The sequence below is a fragment of the Corylus avellana genome, chromosome 7, assembly GCF_965113065.1.
Source record: "Corylus avellana chromosome 7, dhCorAvel1.hap1.2, whole genome shotgun sequence".
Taxonomy (NCBI): domain Eukaryota; kingdom Viridiplantae; phylum Streptophyta; class Magnoliopsida; order Fagales; family Betulaceae; genus Corylus; species Corylus avellana.
The window spans coordinates 6,046,563-6,066,537 of NC_142496.1; the positions used below are offsets into that span (position 1 = coordinate 6,046,563).

General features: G+C 36.8%; 1 protein-coding gene and 1 pseudogene across 1 annotated transcript; one reads left to right on the top strand and one right to left on the bottom strand.

Moving 5' to 3' along the window:
- Nucleotides 1-2,204: 2,204 nt before the first annotated feature.
- On the top strand, nt 2,205-5,098 carry LOC132185386 (putative wall-associated receptor kinase-like 16; annotated as a pseudogene).
- A 2,607-nt stretch (nt 5,099-7,705) lies between these two features.
- LOC148584379 (uncharacterized) lies at nt 7,706-11,517 on the bottom strand. Its single transcript, XM_088518421.1, has 5 exons — nt 11,455-11,517; nt 10,663-11,344; nt 9,949-10,525; nt 8,217-8,325; nt 7,706-8,128 (listed from the first exon to the last, which is right to left on the bottom strand). Exons 1-5 carry the CDS (start codon nt 11,515-11,517, stop codon nt 7,706-7,708), a joined length of 1,854 nt encoding a protein of 617 aa, XP_088374547.1.
- Nucleotides 11,518-19,975: the final 8,458 nt, after the last annotated feature.

The following is a 19,975-nucleotide window of genomic DNA, read 5'->3' on the forward strand; positions in this document are numbered from 1 at the left end:
GGGAAAGGAGTGGGATGGACAGTATTCTATTAAGCATACAGAGTAAACTGCCGCTTGTGAAATATTGTGGAAATTGATAAACCTATAAGGGTGATTTCTAAGAAATGTAGTTATATATAATAGTTGAGAAACATTGGAGGCAATTCGAGCTAGGCAGCCAAGAGTGGATTGGTGCTAGATCCTTTGTATAGCATCTGGTGGTCCAGCTTGTTGGCTGGAGAGTTTTGTAATTCTTTGATTTGTTGTCAATAAAAATTCATTCATAAAAATAATAGAAATAAATAAATTATAAATTGATGCCTTTATCAATGTTTGAGATGTAAGCACTCAATACCCTCAAAAAGCAATGCCAAGGGAACTCTTAAATTAATTAAAGCACTTGAATTGAAATTAATATAAATCAATTGGAAGAATATATGCAGCGTTACAAGTTATCTATCCTTTAACTGGATTATTTCCACGTGGAATTTCCTAGTTCGTTGATGACACCCATTCTTGACAACTTCAAGAGCCATCCATGATGTGTCTTTATCAATGTTTTCAAATGCATGTAAACCCTCAATACCCTCAAGAAACAATGGTGCACGGTTTGAAACTTGTATAAATATAATTAGACCAGGACTTACCACCATGCCTCAATACTTTCTCTTTTCTAGTTATCTTTTTGAACGAATTCTTATAGTTTGTTTTCTCCTGCAAAATTCTCCTTTTTTTGTTTTTTTTTTCCCCTTTCTTGGGAGAGATTGAGAGTAAAAGAAATAGCCCATGGCTGATTTCATTTGATGAAGAGTGTGATTAACTGCTCAAGGCTGTTCTTATTGGCCGGAGACTCTGGGAATTGGGAAATCAATTCTTCTTTCAAGATTTTCAAAGCTCACCACAGGAGTTGAATTTGCTCATCATGGATCAGATATTGAACACTGCAGGCCAAGAAAGGTAAGCATCTGCATCTCCATGTTTTAATTATATCTGCAATACATTCTTTAATTGTGTTCTCATTTGCTATATCACCATCTTTTGGGAATTCAGGGCATTTTTTCTTTAAGCCAAATTCAGAGAGAAGCCTAATTAAACGAGTTATGAGAACTATATGAAATGCAAATGATGAAAAATAAAACGTGTATAGACATGGGTCAGAATATGTAAATTATCTAGCAAAGTAGGTATAATCTATGTATCAATCCTATATAATTGAACTATGAAACGTGCTAGGGAGAATCGGAGATATTGTTTTTCATCTGCCATGCTTCTCAAAGAAAAAAAAAGGGGGGGAAAACGTCACTTATTAGACTCTCCTGACGTATTAAGTAGTTTTGCAATCATAACTTAAAAGTTTCAGAATTTGTAATGTTTTAGCTTCTTAGTTCCACCACATTTTTTTTTTGTTGATAGCCCAAAATGCCCCCATTTTTTTTTTTTTTTTTTTTTTTAATGTAAAAATTTTGATGAACCACGACATTGTTGTGGGTCAGCAAAGACCAATATTGGCCTAGCCGTGGGTGAGTTCAAGGTATTTTTGAATTTTCATTTTTTTAAAAAAAAAAAAAATGGGGGCATTTTGGACATTTTAACAAAAAAATGGTGAAATTAAAAGGGACTAAAACATTAGATACTGACATTAAAAAATTTTAAACTTCAAGACTATAATTGAAAAAATTGTACTTTAGGGAGCGTAAATGAAGTTTCCAAATTTAAAAAATAAAAAATAAAAAATAAAGAAATAATACTTGTTGATCAAAACTGAAAGTCTGCAAGACCACAAAGCCTCTTAGCATCTCCAGCAGAATATATAGGCAAATGTCCCAAAACAGCTAAATTTGACTAGCAGAGCATCTACCGTAACAATTATTTTTTTATTTTTTTATTTTTATTTTATAATCTGAACTGTAAATAGGCTCTTCTGCCTATTCCCTATTTTCACTACAAATTTTTTTAAAATTATTTTCTCTCTCTCTCCCTTTCTTTCTTTCACTCTGTTTCACATAAATGATTATTTAAAGAAGAAAAATCTATCAGAATGTATTTTAAAAAAAATAATAACTAATTTAAAATTTTTTACTTTTTTCAGTAGCTATTTTGACTATTCATTCTCAGGGTTCTCTATGCAAAAGAATATAATTATAAGGTCTTTAGAAATGCTTTTCCAGCTCTTAAATAATAGACTAAATATTACAAAGAGTAGAAGGACACAGAAAAGGCAAGCAATGGCTTTACTACAAAGAGTGCTACTTGGAGCCATAATTCTAGCAGCAATAGCAGCAGCAGCATCAGAACCCAATTCAAGCTGCATCACAACATGTGGATCTCTTAATATCACCTACCCATTTGGAACAAGCGAAGGCTGTTACCTGAATCCATCTTTTCTCATCACTTGCAACAACTCAACACCATTTCTGAGCCCCAGTAATCTAACGGCCCTCAACATATTAATGGACAGTAATGAACTACGAGTCTCAATCCCCATAGCCACTGATTACAACTGCAACACCACCGATGCCTATAACTATTTGGAATTCACGGAGTTGAATTTTCCCATCTCACATGAGAAGAACAAGTTAACAGCAGTCGGCTGTGACACTTTCGCTTATCTTAATGCTACAGACGCACATAAGAAATACTCCAGTGGATGCTTGTCACTCTGGTATAGTATTGACAGTGTTGTCAACGGCTCTTGCAAGGGCATCGGCTGTTGCAAGAGTATTATCCCAGAACAGATTACTAGTTTTACTGTCAATGTTGGGATCTTGAACACTCACTCTGTTGCCGGCAACTTCAGTACATGTAGCTTCGGTTTTATAGGGGAAGAAAAAGCATTCAACTTTTCCTCGGAACTCATAGATTTGCAGAAAAGACACACAATTCCTGTGGTGCTTGATTTTTCTGTCGGGAATCAGACATGCCTAGATGCTCGGAAAAATTTGACAAGCTATGCATGTAAGGCAAAGCATAGCTATTGCGACGATTCGAAAAATGGTCCTGGGTATGCTTGCAAGTGCTCCAAAGGTTATAAAGGGAACCCATACTTCCCTATTTTTGGTTGCCAAGGTAGCCACATATATACATCCCCTTTCTTCCTTTCTTTCTTTATTTATTTTTTATTTATTTTTTGTCTCTTGTAATCATTTTTTTAAAGTTCAAAGACTTTCAATTAATGTATCAAACATGAAAAAGTTTGGAATATCATCCCTCTCATTAGGGCAAATTGGTAAAATGACATTTATACCATTGTAAAATTTATAAAATTATAAAGTTAACCCTAAATCATAACGGGATGAATGACATTCCAAACCTTTTAAAATTTAATATATTAAATTGAGAGTTTCTTAATTTTAAAAATTAATTGCAAAAAAGAAGGAAGTTAGATGGCCTCAAAATGAAGTTTCTCCTTATTTTTTTATTTTTTTATTTTAGGCGGAGGTTAGAGCCTAGAGGGCCGATTTTCATTTGCACAAAAATATTAAAAGTTGGTTGTATTGCTAATGCACTGTGTTTTCAGATATTGATGAGTGCAAAAATTCAAGCCTCTGCAGCAACGGAAAAAAATGCTTCAACACTGAGGGGAGTTTCAGATGTCGTTGTCCCAAGGGGTCTGAAGGTGATGATTGTCGTAGACGTAGTAAAGACAGCCCTAATAAAAGAATGGTTGTTGCATTAATGGGTAAGTATATAAGGATTGTGTTATAATTTCCTATATGTTTTTGGCCTCTCAAAGTTTCGACAAAAGAAAGTAAATTCAAAACATGGTTCACTTTTGTATTTTATGTAACTTTTTTTAGAAAAAATAAAAAATAAAAAATAAAAAAATTAAGTAGTTCATTTAAATTGGTAACGAAGACAGAGGTAATATTATGACACATTCTACTTAATTTGGTCGAAATGGTTTTTTGAACTTATGTAGGTATTAGCATAAGCCTCTTAAGTCTACTGGTGGGAGGTTCTTGGATAAATTGGGGACTTAAAAGAAGAAAGCTCATCAAGCTCGAGAAGAAATTCTTCCAACAAAATGGAGGCTTAATGTTACAACAACAACTCTCGAATTGCAGCAGGACTGTAGAGACAGCAAAAATATTTAGCGCAGAAGAGCTTAAACGAGCCACTAACAGCTACGACGAGAGTAGGGTTCTTGGCCAAGGAGGTAATGGAACTGTTTATAAAGGAGTATTATCATGCAACAAAGTGGTTGCTATCAAGAAGTCCAAAATTTGTGATCATAGCCAGATTAAGCAATTCGTAAATGAGGTGTTTGTGCTTACCCAAATCAATCATAGGAATGTGGTTAAGCTCTTAGGTTGTTGTCTTCAAAGGGAAGTGCCCTTATTAGTTTATGAATTCATCACAAACGGGACTCTTTTGGACCATATTCATGATAAAAGTCCCTCATCCTCACTTTCATGGGAAATGCGTCTAAAGATAGCAGCAGAAACTGCAATAGCCCTTGCATACTTACATTCTAAAACTTCTATACCAATTTTTCACAAAGATGTGAGAACTACAATTATACTCTTAGATGATAACTACACAGCAAAAGTGGCTGATTTTGGAGCTTCTAGACTGATTTCTCTTGATCAAACACAAGTAACCACTTTGGTGCAAGGAACTTTCGGGTATTTGGACCCAGAATACATGCACACTGGCCAACTTACAGGAAAAAGTGATGTTTACAGTTTTGGTGTTGTTTTGGCAGAGCTATATATTGACTGGGAAGAAGGTAGTTTTTCTCAATAGTACGGGACGTGATAGAAAACTTGCAATGTACTTAGTTTCTGCAGTGAAAGAGGACCGCGTACTTCAAATTCTTGAAAATCATGTTGTAAATGAGGGTAATATTGAGGAACTAAAGGAGGTCGCTAATCTTTAAAAAATGTGCTTAAGTGTGAAAGGGGAGGATAGGCCCTCTATGAAGTAAGTGGCGAAGGAGCTAGAGGCTTTGAGAATTGTTGAAAAACATCCGATGGGAAAGGATAATTTCGACACAGAAGAGACAGAGTGCTTTCTCCCTACTTCCACACGCTCTTTTAGCTTTGACACCAACCGTACGATTGCCGGGTTTGATAGCTTTCCAAACCATGCATTGAAACCATTGGGCGATGGCAGATGATATCAACAACAGCCAATCATCGTCAAACTGGCTCTTGACTATCTGAGAAAGTCAGCTAAACAGTGTTGTAAAAAATTTCAAAATTATTAAGAAATTTACGTATATGTTTTGGGCTTTATATATATGTATGATTAAATTACAGTTTAATATTTAATATTAGCTAATCATTAATAACAGGTAGGATTCAATTAATTATGATAATTAGATGACCATTCGTAAAGGATGCATCTCTTGTAAAAGATGTGATCTTTGAAAGCATACGGTGATCGTTGAGATCAAACGGTTAAAATTAAATTACTGTTCATTTTGAAACAGGGTATCTTTTCCTAAAATGACATTGTTTCATGGAAAGACACATTTTCATTAGAAAATAAAAAAACACAGGTTCTTGAAAAGGTTTATGTTCATCATAAATACAAAAAACGTTTTCTTCAAATTATCATTGCAAGCTATTTACTACAGAAATATGTTTCTAATCTCTTCACAAAAATATAGTATCTCTAAGAGGGTCGGGTTTAACTTCGTTTGTGCTTAATGCAATTAAAAAACAGATATACTGTTGGCGAATTCAATGTAACCAAATGCACTAGTTTGGTAGGGGCAAATTTCGTCTTAGGGATAACAGCTTTGCTACGCGCCTTTAAGCAATCATATATTCATTTATCTTACAATATCTATATGGATTTTCCCCAACAATCTGAAGACAATATTTTTTATTTGAGACTTGTACAAGCATAAAATGGGAGCAAGATATCTACATTTGCAATTGACATATCTGAAAAGCTATGTCCGACTCTCTATCATGATACTGAAGGGTAAATATCTCGTAGAGCACACTATAAATAAGAAATTTCTGGCTACAAATTTTTTAATTATAAAATTATTGATTCTAGGCCAATAGTTGAATAGTTTAATGAGGTTATGAATAATCCGAATCATTTGTGTTCGGGGTGCTCAAACGGTTATAACCAGCAGGTATTGGCTATAACCGCAACCGCAACCGCTTTGGGCGGTTATTGATTTTTACTAACTTCAACCGCAACCGCCAAGGCGGTTAGCGGTTATTCAATCTAATAACCGGTGGTTTTATAACCACCTTTTTATATGGGCTTTTGGGCATTTTAAGTGTTTTGGGCCTAAATTGGCCTATTTTTTTGGGCTTATTTTATGGACTTGGACTATTTTATGGGCTTATTTTAAGGGTTTAAGGCCAAAATGTTCCAAAAAATATGGGAAAAAAACATGTTTTTTGGGCCAGACAATTTTTTGAATAAAGATTAGCCTAAAACATCACATACCACGTTATATATTTCACATACAGTCATAAATAGCCCAAATCCATTAATCCAAATACAAATCAAAAAATTAATATATTTTATTAATATAAAATATTTAATATATATATTTATACTATTATATATAAATGAAGGAGGTTAGCGGTTATAACCACCTTGCCCTACACCCTAAAACAGCTAACCGCAAATGTCCTAGGCAGTTAGCGGTTATAAATGGCTAGCTGTTAGCGGAGCAGTTATAACCGCACCATTTGAGTAGCCCTAATTTGTGTTAGAATATTTAAAATATATATTTTTCTTTGTTAGAATATTTTATACTTTTCTTATTTTATTTCCTTTGTAGAATTTATTTCCTTCTTTACGTATTTTAGGATTTATTTCAGTTTCTTGCTCACTACTCATTGTCGTTTTATAAATAGAGACCTATGTAATAAAATTCAATAATAAAGGTGTAGTCCATGTTAAGGATATAAATCCTTCACGATAAATGTTGATTTTGTATTATCTAAATCAAGGGATTTAAATAATATTTGTTAACCCTGCTTTAAGGAATATGTTTGTATTCGAAATATTTCAAATCACATATAAAGCTCTATAAATAGTACTGACACATATAAATCACATATAAAGCTCTATATAAAGCTCTATAAATCACATATAAAGCACTACAAAAATCATGTTTTTTTTTTTACCAACCATTTTTGACGTGTCAATGGTACTGACACGTCAGAAAACCCTTTCTGACGTGTCTCAACGGTTAAAAGGGCGGGTGTAAAAAAATCCAAATTTTTGACGTGTCAATGTTAACACGTCAGTAATTTCTGACGTGTCAGAAACTGGAACGTCAAAAAAGATTTTTTTGACGTTCCAGTTTTACCACATCAAAAATTTTTAACGTGGTGAAAATGCTACGTCAAAAACTTTTTTTGCCGTGGTGATTTTCACCAAAAAAACTTTTGACTTTGTGAGTTTCACCACGTCAATTTTTTTTTTGACGTGGTATTAAATTTCACTACGTCAAAAAAAATTATTGACTTGCCACACCGTTTGACACGTCAAAAATAATTTTTTTTTTTTTCATTTATATATTTTCTGAATTATTCGAGTTTATACCCAAATTTACGTATTAACTTGATATCCAATACATTCAATATATATCCAATATATCCAATATATATCCAATACATTCAATGTATATTCAATATACATTCAATTTAATACATTCAATATCCAATATCTAATACATCCAATCCGATACATTCTTTTCTTTTTGTACCAAACTTTGCATTAGAAACAAGAGAGCATACAACCCTCAAGTTGGAAAGAAAACAGAAGGAGGTGCTACACCACTACAAATAATAGGAGGGAGAGGAGAAATGGGAAAAGTGGGAATGCAGTCTGAGTGAACTCTAGCCGCGGCCCAATAAGCCACATGTTGGGCGCAGAAGTTAGCACTTTTGTTAATCTTCTTTGCCTCCCACTTAGGAGAAGGAGGAAGAAGAGCTAATGTATCTACTATAACCTTTTCTATGTGCCAGTCTTGTATAATTGATGGATGTTGAAGAGCAGTAATGACAATGAGGGAGCCTCCTTCGATGGTGAAATTTTTGAGCTTTAAAGACACTGCTAAAGAGGCAGCCAACAGAGCTGCCAGTGCTTCCCCAATGTTAGGAGTGCAAGAAGGGCTGATCATGGAGGTAGCTTTGATAATTTTTCCTTTGTGGTCTGCAAATGGCTGCTTGAGCTAAGAAATGCTCTCTAATGGCTATATCAAAGTTGATCTTGTGATAACCTTCCTGAGGAGGGGACCAGATTTCGATTACTCTAGGAGAAGAGGATTTCCAAGTTGCAGCATGAGATAAAGTGGACTTTTTGATGGAATAAGCTAAAGTGGCAATGTCTGGAATGACACCTTCATGTTGAGCTTTATTCCTGCTAAACCATAACAGATCACAAAAGACAGCAGCATAAATTTGGAAAAGGTGAACCTCAGAATTTGGAATGCCAAACGTAATATGGGGATTGATGATACCCTTAATCCAACTAGAGAGGCTTATAGAGGACCAGGCCGTAGAGTCCAAAGGCTAGAAGGAATTTCTCTAGGCTAGTCGAGCAAAACAGCATCTGAAGAACAAATGGGGAAGAGAGTCTTCTTCTGATTTGCAAAGGGGGCAGAGGGAATCTGAAGAAAGATTTGCGAAAATAGACGTAAGTCTGGCCTTAGAGGGGATTATATCCCAAGCAATTTTCCACAGAAACAGTTTGAGTCTGGCATTCAGCTTGAAATTCCACAGAAGTTTCCAGGAGATAGAGCTAAGAGGGGAGGGATAAGAGGAAACTCTGGGACTGCTGATCAATTTGTAAGCTGATTTTGTGGAAAATTTGCCAAAAGCAGAAAAAGGCCAGAAAAAATCAGGACAACGAGAAGGGCTGATAGAGATTTTTAGGATTTCCCTAACACTATGGATGTCAAAAATAGATAGAAGAAGAGGGGTATTCCAGGTGGCATTAGGATTGAAGAAGTCCGAGACTAGACGAGGAGGGGAAGAGAAAGAAGCTGGAGAAAGAGGAGAGGGGCAGAAGGAAGGGATAGAAGGGATCCAGGGGGAATTCCAAATAGAAAAGCTGGACAAAGAATGAACTCTATGGCAGGCTCTTTTGGAAATGATAGGTTGAGAAGAGAGGATGCCTTGACATAGCCAAGAGGGGTAAGAATGGGGGGGGGGGGGGGGAGAGAGAGAGAGAAAAGAACCGGAAATAAGATACTTACCTTTGAGTTGATTCACCCATATGGAGTCTGAGTTGGTTTGGAGCTTCCAACCTAGCTTAGAAATGAGAGCTATATTAACTTCTTTCATTTTCCTAAATCCCAAACCTCTAGCATCTCTTGGCATACAGAGAGAATCCCATGATTAAAGGGAAAGATTTCTAGCTTTTGTTGGAGGGAAACCCCACTAGAAATTCTTGAACATTTGATCTAACTTATTACAAATGCTAGCAGGCAACAAAAAAGTACTCATAGCATACGAAGGATAGCTGCAGCCACTGCTTTAATGAGCACCAACCTACCAACTTGGGAGAGGGTCTTGGCTTTCCAACCTTCAATTCTATTCTGAACCTTGTCTAAGATTCTTTGGCAGGCTACACGTTTGGATCTACCAATAAGAATTGGGAGCCCAAGATAAATGGAGCAGGAAGGGTTAGAATTGTAGGGAAGGATATTTAGGATGGAGGAGGAGGTGGAGGAATTGGTATTTTTGCTGAATCTGATAGAGGATTTGCAAGTGTTGATGGATTGACCAGACCAAGAACAGTATTTGTCTAAACAATATTTGATAGTATTTGCTTCAAGCAAGGAGGCCTTTCCAAAAATAAGTAGATCATCTGCAAACAGGAGATGATGGATGGCTGGAGATCTTATGGCAATCTTCATTCCTTTTATGTTGCCAAGGCTTTCTTCTCTAAACAATAATCTTGACAAAACTTCTGAGCCCAAAATGAAAAGGAAAGGGGAAAGGGGATCACCTTGTCTCAACCCTCTTTCAGGAAAAAAACTTGCCAAAGGGGCTTCCATTAATAAGAATGGAGAAAGAGGAGGAGATGCAAGTTTCAATCCAACTAATCCAAGTAGCATGGAATCCCAACTTCTTCATGACTGTCAGAATCAAGGACCATTCCATTTTATCAAAAGCCTTTTCCATATCCATTTTAAGGAACATAAAACCACCTTTCCCTTTCTTATTCTTGAAAGAATGCAGGAGCTCATGAGCTAATATGGAGTTGTCTTGAATGTTTCTGCCAGGAACAAAGGCTGATTGTAGAGGGGTGATAATCTTGGGGAGCAAACACTTCAGCTGATTTGCTAGGATTTTGGAGATAATCTTGTAAACAATGTTACAGAGGCTTATGGGCCTGAATTGATTCACTGTGTGAGAACCATTTTGCTTAGGCATCAGAGTAATGAAGGTATCGTTCTGCTCTCTGATCAGCTGCTTGTTTTGGAAGAAGTTCCAAACACAATCCTGCACCTTTCTTCTAACAGTAGGCCAGTATTTCTTGTAAAAGAGGGCTGTGAAACCATCTGGACCAAGGGCTTTGGTAGAGCCAAGACTTGAGATGGCTTGAATCACCTCTGCTTCCAGGGGGATAGAGCAAAGAGAAAGGTTTTCATCTTTAGATATGGTAGGGCTGAAATGGTCCAGAAGTTCTTCTTCAATATGGGGAGAGGAGGAGGAGAACAAGTTGGAGAATGGGAAACAAAATTTTCACCAATTTCTACTCTATCAAAAACCCAACCACCATTGCTGGTTTTAAGGAAATTTACTGCAATGGATCTTCTTCTAATGATAGTGGAAGTGTGGAAGAATTTAGTGTTACGGTTAGTGCAGGTAAGCCAAACTTCTCTGGACTTTGATTTCCAGAGAATCTCCTCTTTGATGAGAAGTTCATCAAGGTTAATCTTCAAGTTAGCTTCTATGGAGAAGGAGCTAGGGCTAGGAGAAAGCTGTTGGACCTGATCAATCTTAGGCTTAGTGGCTTTTATCTTGGACTGGATGTTTCCAAAGTGGAGTGAGTTCCATCTTTTGAGAGAGGCTTTTGTGTGAGTCAATTTCTTGCTAAGGTAGAAGCTAGGAGAACTAGAAATAGGCTGATTCCAAGCAGCATTGATAACAAACCCACACGAGGGATCTCTTGTCCAAAATTCTTCAAATCTGAAAGGCCTAGGCAGCCAGGTAGAATGGTAGGCAGTATTGAGAGAAATGGGATGATGGTCAGAGTTTGAGGCAGGGAGGTGAATAAGAGAATATTCAAGGTGCAGGTGAATCCAGCTGAGGGATACTAAACCTCTTTCTAGCCTTTCTTTGATAGAGGCATTACCTTGCCTATTGTTACACCATGTGAAGGGATTTCCATCAAAACCAAGGTCAATAAGGCCAAATTGATTGATAAACTATTTGAAAGGACATTTAAAGGAGCTAGCTACATGCCTTCCTCCTTGTTTCTCCGATTAATCAAGAACAAAATTGAGGTCACCAATACAAAGCCAAGGATTAACAAAACCTTCACCAACAAAGGTAAAGGAGTCCCAAAAAGCTGTTTTGTCTTTCTTACTGGGAGGGCCATATATACAAGAAAGGATATGTGAAACAATTCCATTTACCTGTGTTTGCTTCTGAGAAGCCAGATAATAAATATGATGAAGAATGAACTTTGTTTCATAGGCAAGTTTGTGGATATCTCAGGCAGTGGGTAGATGATGATGTTTTGAATCATATTAATGGTGAGACACATGCATGCACACTTTAGAACAAACTTGAGAAGTTGTATGCTCGTAAGACACGAAATAATAAAATGTTTCTAATGAAGTAGTTGATGTATTTGAGATACCAAGATGGAACTCCCTTAACTGATCACTTGAACCTTTTTCAAGGAATTATTAATTAGCTGACTGGGATGGGTATCAAGTTTGATGATGAGGTTCAAGGGTTGTGTTTACTTGGTACATTGCTAGACTCTTGGGAGACATTTAGAATGTCATTATTTAACTCAGTTGCAAATGGTGTAATCAATATGGATCTGGCTAAAAGTAGTGTATTGAATGAAGACATAAGAAGAAAATCACAGGGATCCTCTTCAGAATCAGAGGTTTCGGTTACAGAAAGAAGGGGGAGAAGCAAGAGTAGAGGTTCGAAGAATAGAGATAAATACAAAAACAAGTCCAACCGGTTTGCTAATGTTGAGTGTCATCACTGTGGCATGAAAGGGCACATCATGAAGCGTTGAAGAAAATTGAAGAGAGAGAACAAAGAGAAAGGGAAGGAGACAAAGAATGGCAATGGCAAGAATGATGATTGAGTTGCCACCACTACTTCTGGAGACTTCTTCATTGTTTATGATGATGATGTTATTAATTTTGCATGCCATGAGACCAGCTGGGTGATTGATAGTGGCGCCTTAACTCATGTTATATCTCGACAAGATTTCTTCACGTCCTATACAGCTGGTAACTTTGGGACAATGAAAATGGGCAATGATGGCTTGCCCAAAATCATTGGTATTGAAGATGTGTGCTTGGAGATGAGTAATGGCATGAAGTTAGTTCTTAGAGATGTGAAGCATATTCTTGACATCCGTTTGAACTTGATTTCTGTAGGTAAACTTGATGATGATGGGTATTGCAACGCCTTTCGTAATGGTTAGTGGAAGCTCACTAGAGGTGCTATGGTTGTTGCTCGAGCACAAAAGTTTTCTACGTTGTACATGCTGCAGGCAAAACTCTCCAAAGACATTATTAATGCAATGGATGATGAGCCTTTAGTAGAGTTCTGGCATAAGAGACTTGCCTCATGAGTGAGAAAAGGCTTGGCAATATTGGCCAAGAAGAATCTTCTATCTAGGATGAAGATAGCATCTTTGAAAAAGTGCACATATTGTTTGGCAGGGAAGCAAAACAGAGTCTCCTTCAAGAGTTCTGTAGCACTCCTACTCCAAGTAGTATGAAATTGTCCACTTTGAGCCAAGCCCGCACGGTTTTATTATTGGGTTTACCCTCCAAAAAGCCTCATACCATTTAGAGAGAGTATATTCCATATAAACAAATCATTTTTTCCATGCCCAGGCAATGTGGGACGTCACAATCACCCCTTTTTAGAACTGGGGACTCTTACGGGCTTATGCACGCTCCTCCCATCTCAGGCTGGACTATGGCTCTGATACCATATGTAATACCCCTGCTCCAAGTGGTATGATATTGTCCGCTTTCGGCCAAACCGGCACGGTTTTATTATTGAGTTTACCCCTCCCCAAAAGGCCTCATATCATTTAGAGAGAATATATTTCATATAAACACATCATCTTTTCCATGTCCAGGCAATGTGGGACGTCACAATAAATGTAACACCCCTACTCCAAGTGGTATGATATTGTCTACTTTGGGCCAAGCTGACACGGTTTTATTATTGAGTTTACCCTTAAAAGGCCTTATACCATTTGAAAAAAGTATATTCCATATAAACACATCATCTTTTCCATGCCCAAGCAATGTGGGACATCACAATCACCCCTCTTAAGACCCAGCGTCCTAGCTGGCGACTCTCATGTGGGCTTGTGCACGCTCCACCCATCTCAAGTTGGGCTATGGCTCTGATACCATATGTAACACTCCTGCTCCAAGTGGTATGATATTGTCCACTTTGGGCCAAGCCCGCACGGTTTTGTTATTGGGTTTACCCCCCCAAAAGGCCATACCATTTAGAGAGAGTATATTCCATATAAACACATCATCTTTTCCATGCCTAGGCAATGTGGGACGTCATAGATCATGAGTCTCATCCTGTAAAGGAACATCAATATCACCTAGACCCTGTTGGTCATTTTGAAAATCATGTTCAACCTACTGGTTATTTTGAACACCATGTTCAACCTGTACTGGCAAATTTGTCAAAGGAACCGGATCCAAGTCAATCAAACCATCACTGTATTGAGGCACTGCCTTTTTTGTCTTCTCTATATCATGTACGGTTTGATCTTCCATTAACACAACATTTCGACTTCTCACTAGTTTCTTCACAATTAGGTCATACAATCTGTAGCCAAATTCATCTAGGCTATAGCCTAAGAAGATACATTGTCGGGTCTTCATATCCAGTTTAGATCTCTCATCTTTGGGAATATGCACAAATGCCTACATCCAAAGACGCACAAATGATCATAAGAAACATTTCTGCCAGTCCAAACCCTGTCTAGTACATCAAAATGAAGAGGGACATATGGTGTGAGATTAAGAACATGTACTGATGTACTCAAAGCCTCCCCCCAAAAGGAATTTGGCAATTGTGCTTGTGACAGCAAGCACCTTACTCTTTCAACTAGTGTTATGTTCATCCTTTCAGCTAAGCTATTCAACTGAGGAGTCTTTTGATATATCCTTTGATGCCGAATACCTTGTTGCCTACAATATTCATCAAAAGGACCCAAATACTCTCCTCTATTATCTGTTCTGAAGCACCTCAGCTTCTTCCCAATTTGTCTCTCAGCTAAGGCCTCAAACTGTTTAAACACATCCAATACCTGATCTTTTCTTTTCAAGGTATATACCCACAACTTCCTTGAATGATCATCTATGAAGGTCACGAAGTAAAGGCAACCAGCAAGTGTTCTAATCTTCATAGGGCCATAGACATCTGAATGTACAAGATCAAGTATACCTGGCTTTCTTGTGGAAGGGGAACTTGTGACATCCCACATTGCCTGGGCATGGAAAAGATGATGTGTTTATATGGAATATACTCTGTCTAAATGGTATGAGGCCTTTTGGGGGGGGGGGGGGGGTAAACCCAATAATAAAACCGTGCAGGCTTGGCCCAAAGCGGACAATATCATACCACTTGGAGCAGGGGTGTTACATGATCAGTTGCCAATACCATAAATACCACCAGATGTTTCACTCAAGAGGTCTACCAGAGACCGACATCCTTCCACTCGGTATTCTGTAGAAGAGTTCGAGTTACTAACTGACAGGGGAGAGCCCGAGTGTTATGCAGAAGCCATGGAAGATGAACATAAGTCAGAGTGGGTTGATGTTATGCAGGATGAGATGTAGTCATTGCATGACAATCACACTTTTGAGTTGGTGAAGTTGCCTAAGAGCAAGAAAGCTTTGACAAACTGGTGGATTTACAAGGTAAGGCAACAAGAACACGGTACAAAGCTAGACTGGTTGTCAAGGGATTCATGTTAAGTGACAAAATATTCATATTTTAGCCCTTAACTTACATTTGTTAATTCCTTAGTTTTGTTAGTTTGTGTTATTTTATTTCCTTTTTGTATTTTCTATGTTTTATAGGTCATGGAAGAAAAGAAAGTGTTTCCGGAGAAGTTCCAAACTTAAAGGACAAATTGGGAAGACCTAGAAGATATGGTTAAGCTTAACCAATCATAATAGATGACCTATATGATGTGGTTAAGTTTAATCAAATAAATGAAATGATTAAATCGGAATTTCTCAAATTGGAATCAAAATCGGATTGGATTCAAATTTGGATTCTGCATACATCTCGGTATTTTAATCATATTTGTGATAATCATATTGTGTTGCTTAACTTGATTAATTCATTTTTTCTTGAATTCCTCCTATGTATGTGATTGGCCATTATATGCATGTGTTATGGATTAGTTAATTAAATCAATTTAGATGATCGAGTCCTGGGTTTAATAAGAGTAACAAAAGAAATCCACACCGGGTTCTTGGGTTAATTAACATGGGGAACCGGGAGTAGACACCCATGCCCTAGGCCGCATGTGTTTGTCTATTTCTACAGATTTATGCGTTCTTAAAAAATAACTTAGTAGACAATATTGCTAAATCCTTTAAGAAGGAAAAGAATTAGAGTAGACACTCATGCCTAATTCGTTGCTTAGAAAAATCAATAGCTTAAGGAGTCGACACCCATGCTAAATCCTTTAAGAAGGAAAAGAATTAGAGTAGACACTCATGCCTAATTCGTTGCTTAGAAAAATCAATAGCTTAAGGAGTCGACACCCATGCTAAATCCTTTAAGAAGGAAAAGAATTAGAGTAGACACTCATGCTTAATTCGTTGCTTAGAAAAATCAATAGCTTAAGGAGTAGACACCCACACCCTTAGGTTGGCAAACATTAAGTATTCATAATATGATTGGATCATTGGCATATTGTTATATTATCTAAGTATAATTAGTGGTGGATATCAAAGCCCTACCTTTACCTTATCTTTAGCTTTATTTCTTTTCCTTATTATCAATATCAATCTCGTGACAATTTTGGTATTTTAATTACTTCTAAAACAAAATCAACAATCCTCGTGGGATCGATCTCGTACTTGCTGTACTATATTATCGTTTGATCTTGTGCACTTGTGAGTAAAACGTACTAAATATTATCTATTAATTTAGATAGTATTTAGCACAACAGTTCAGACAGAGAAAAGGAATTGACTTTGATGAGATTTTCTCTCCTGTTGTGAAGATGTCATCCATGTGTATTTCTTGGTTTAGCCACTAGCCTAGACTTAGAGATTGAATAGATGGATGTGAAAACTGTCTTCCTTCGTGGTGATTTGGAGGAAGAGATTTATATAAAATAGTTAGAGGGTTTCAGGGTAAAAGGAAAAGAGGACTATATCTGTCGGCTTAAGAAAAGTCTTTATGGTTTGAAGCAGGCATCCAGGCACTAGTATAAGAAGTTTGAGTCTATTATAGAGGAGCAAGGCTATAGGAATACTACTTCTATCCATTGTGTTTTTGGGCAAAAATTTCCTAATGATGATGTTATTATTCTATTGCTTGATGTTGATGACACATTGATTATTGACATGAATTCTTCCAGAATTGATAAGTTGAAGAAACAGTTAAGTCAGTCATTTGCAATGAAGGACTTGAGGCTAGCAAAGCAGATTCTTGGGAGGTTCAACTTGAACAACACTAAAGTGGTTAGCTCTCCTCTTGCTACACACTTTAAGTTGAGCACAAAGCAAAGCCCTTCTACAGATGAAGAGAAGGAAGATATGGAAGGAATTCCATATGCCTCAGCAGTAGGAAGCTTGATGTATGCAATGGTTTGTATGAGGCCAAACATAGCCCATGCAGTTGGTGTTGTTAGCTGGTTTCTTTCAGATCCAAGAAGAGAACATTGGAATGTAGTAAAGTGGATTATGAGATATCTGTTAGGCACTTCCAAGTTGAGTCTTAGCTTTGGGAGTGGCAAACGAATGTTGGTTGGCTATACAGATTCTGATATGGTAGGAGATGTGGATACCCGTAAGTCTACTTCGGGTTATTTGATCACTTTCTCAAGAGGGGTTGTTTCTTGCCAGTCAAGGTTACAAAAATGTATTGCACTTTCTACAACTGAAGCAGAGTTGATTGCATCAACGGAAGGTTGTAAAGAGTTGCTATGGATGAAAAAGTTTATACGGGAGCTTGGCTTCAAGCAACAACAATATGTGTTGTTTTGTGATAATTAGAGTACTATCCACCTTGCTACGAACTCTTCATTTCATTCGAGATCAAAACATATCGATGTAAGATACCATTGGATAAGAGCTACTCTTAATGACAAGTTGCTAGCACTTGAGAAAATTCACACCGACGATAATGGCTCTGATATGTTAACGACAGCTCTAGCAAAGGAGAAGCTTAAGACTTGTCGCTCGATCGCTGGGATGGCGAATACCTCCACCTAGTCGGGAAGGGGGAGATTTGTTGGGTTGGGTTTCCCTCTTAAGTGGAGGATGGCCCAAACTTGTGTAGCCCATGTGTGTTTTTATTAAACCCATATGGAGAGGCCTATTTGGAATAGGGCTTGCTAAACCTAATACCCTTTGTTATTGCAAAGAGAGTATAATAAGAAAAAGAAAAAGATACAAACAGCCACCAGAGAAAGAGAGGGAAATAGCTTCAAAAACCAGAATCTCGAAATTCCGTCCAGCCTTGATCAACAGCTCTGATCGACAAGCGTTTATTGTCCGATTGTACTAAAAATTTGTAGGGATGTTCATGACACGTGACTCTTCATTATGAATGGTGGAGATTGGATTCTGAGTATGCTATATCAGTTTTTGAGCTCGTGAACAGTAGCCTCTGTTTTTGATGAAATCTTTTTCTAATTCTTGTAGAAGTTGATTCATGCCAAGGAATTGTATTTCTTGAAGATAGTTGCTAATTGTACGCCTCTAGTTGAGACTAGAGAAGACTCATGTATTCCCATTATTGTTGATAGTGGAATTGTTTGGGTGGACTACTGTCCCATGGTTTTTTCTTTCTCACACCGAGAAGGTTTTTCCACGTAGAAAATCGTGTGTCTTGTGCTTATGGTGTTTGGATATATATTTTCTGCATATATATTGCTCTATTTTATAGTTCCCTATAGATTCACACAAAGAGAGAGTTTTGTGTATTGTTGTTTCTCCCAACAGCTTTAGGGCTTTATCCTATAAACATAGGTCATAGACCAAACCACATAAATCTCTGTATCACTATCTTATTATTTCCGCATTATTAGTTTCTTTGAAATATAGCTATATCTAACAATTCGGGCATATTGTATTGACTAAATGGGTTGGTTTGTTCATTTGTACTCTGGATAGTTGTGTTCTTTGTATAGCATCGGGTGGTCCAGCGTGTTGGCTGGAGAGTTTTGTTATTCTTTGATTTGTTGTCAATAAAAAATTAAAAATAATAAAAAAATAAACCAATGAGATGTGTGTATATCACGGTGTGAGGAATGCCCAATAAAAAATTCCATATAAGCATAAAGAAAAAAAAATAGGAAGAACATATGGGGTTTCGTTTAACTGGTTTATCTCTAGGTGGATTTTCCTGGTTTCGTTAATGACATGCACCCAATTATTCATGACAACGTCATGGAAACAGAAACAGCCATGATGTCTTTATCAATACCCTAAAAAAAAATATGCCACAGGAACTCTTAAATGAATTAAAGCACTTAAATTGAAATTAATATAAATCAATTGGAAGAACATATGCAGCATTACAAGTTATCTATCCTTTAACTGGATTATTTCCACGTGGATTTTCCTAGTTCGTTGATGACACCCATTCTTGACAACTTCAAGAGCCATCCATGATATGTCTTTGTCAAGGTTTTCAAATGCATGTAAACACTCAATACCCTTAAGAAACAATGGTGCTCGGTTTGAAACTTGTATAAATATAATTAGACCATGACTTACCACCATGCCTCAATACTTTCTCTTTTCTAGTAATCTTTTTCAACGAGTTTCTCTTGCAAAATTTTCTTTCTTTCTTTCTTGTTTTTGTTGCTTTTTTTGAAGAGATTGAGAGTAAAAGAAATAGCCCATGGCTGATTCCATTTGATGAAGAGTGTGATTAACTGCTCAAGGCTGTTCTTATTAATTGGAGACTCTGGGAATTGGGAAATCAAATCTTCTTTCAAGAATTTCAAAGCCCACCATAGGAGTTGAATTTGCTCATCATGGGTCACATATTGAACACTGCAGGCCAAGAAAGGTAAGAATCTGCAACTCATGTTTTAATTATATCTTCAATACATTCTTTAATTGTGTTCTCATTTGCTAAATAATTGAACTATGAAAATCTGCTAGAGATGTTTTTCATCGGCCATGCTTCTCAAAAAAAAAAAGGAAACTTCACTTTTAGCCTCGAAGCATAAGTAGTTTTGCAATCATAACGTTAAAATTAAAAAATTTACAATGTAGGTATCTCATATTCAGCCCCTTTTTGGTTAAAAGCTCAGACTGTCCCTTTAAGAAAAAAAAAAAGAAAAAGCATGGCTGTAGGTTATTCGAGAACCATGACCATGCCATGTATGATTAAATGGGTGAAACATGAGATACCGACATTGTAAATTTTTAAACTAGATTGTGTATGCTTTGCACCAAAAAAAAATATATATATATATAATGGATTGTTGAACAAAACTAACTTAGCTAGGGCCTAGGGGGTTTTGTATACAATAGAATATGGGTATAATATGATCTTTTCCAACTCTAAAATAATAGACTAAAGTTTAACAAAATGCTAGGCCACAGAAGAGTCAAGTG